We start from the raw sequence: 393 nt of genomic DNA, 5'->3' as shown, positions 1-393 counted from the left end.
TCCTCTGGATGCTGCAGTGGAGGATCCAGTGGTGGGTCTTCAGGAACAAAGATCATAATTGGAGGTGGAAGTAGTGGAGGATCCTCAGGCTATGGCATGGGAGGAGGATCCGGTGGTGGGTCTTCAGGATCAAAGAGCATCATTGGAGGTGGAGGTAGTGGAGGTTCCTCTGGATGCTGCAGTGGAGGATCCAGTGGTCTTCAGGAACAAAGATCATAATTGGAGGTGGTAGCAGTGGAGGATCCTCTGGATGCTGCAGTGGAGGATCCAGCTATGGCATGGGAGGAGGATCTGGTGGTGGGTCTTCAGGAACAAAGATCATAATCGGAGGCGGAAGTAGTGGAGGATCCTCAGGCTATGGCATGGGAGGGGGTGGGGCTTCAGGATCAAAGA

The 393-nt window shown here is 53.7% G+C and overlaps 1 protein-coding gene across 1 annotated transcript in view; it reads left to right on the top strand.

Annotated features, from left to right (window-relative positions):
- LOC114818304 (keratin, type I cytoskeletal 9-like) overlaps window positions 1–393 on the top strand; it is a 1,942-nt gene that overhangs the window by 984 nt on the left and 565 nt on the right. Inside the window, 2 exon segments of the mRNA XM_029083589.1 lie at window positions 65–193; window positions 196–372. Coding sequence (XP_028939422.1) covers window positions 65–193; window positions 196–372 — 306 coding nt within the window.

This window comes from Antrostomus carolinensis, unplaced genomic scaffold (assembly GCF_000700745.2).
Source record: "Antrostomus carolinensis isolate BGI_N321 unplaced genomic scaffold, ASM70074v2 scaffold31052, whole genome shotgun sequence".
Taxonomy (NCBI): domain Eukaryota; kingdom Metazoa; phylum Chordata; class Aves; order Caprimulgiformes; family Caprimulgidae; genus Antrostomus; species Antrostomus carolinensis.
The sequence above is the reverse complement of the archived record's forward strand: the minus strand, read 5'-3'. Positions and strand labels throughout refer to the sequence as shown.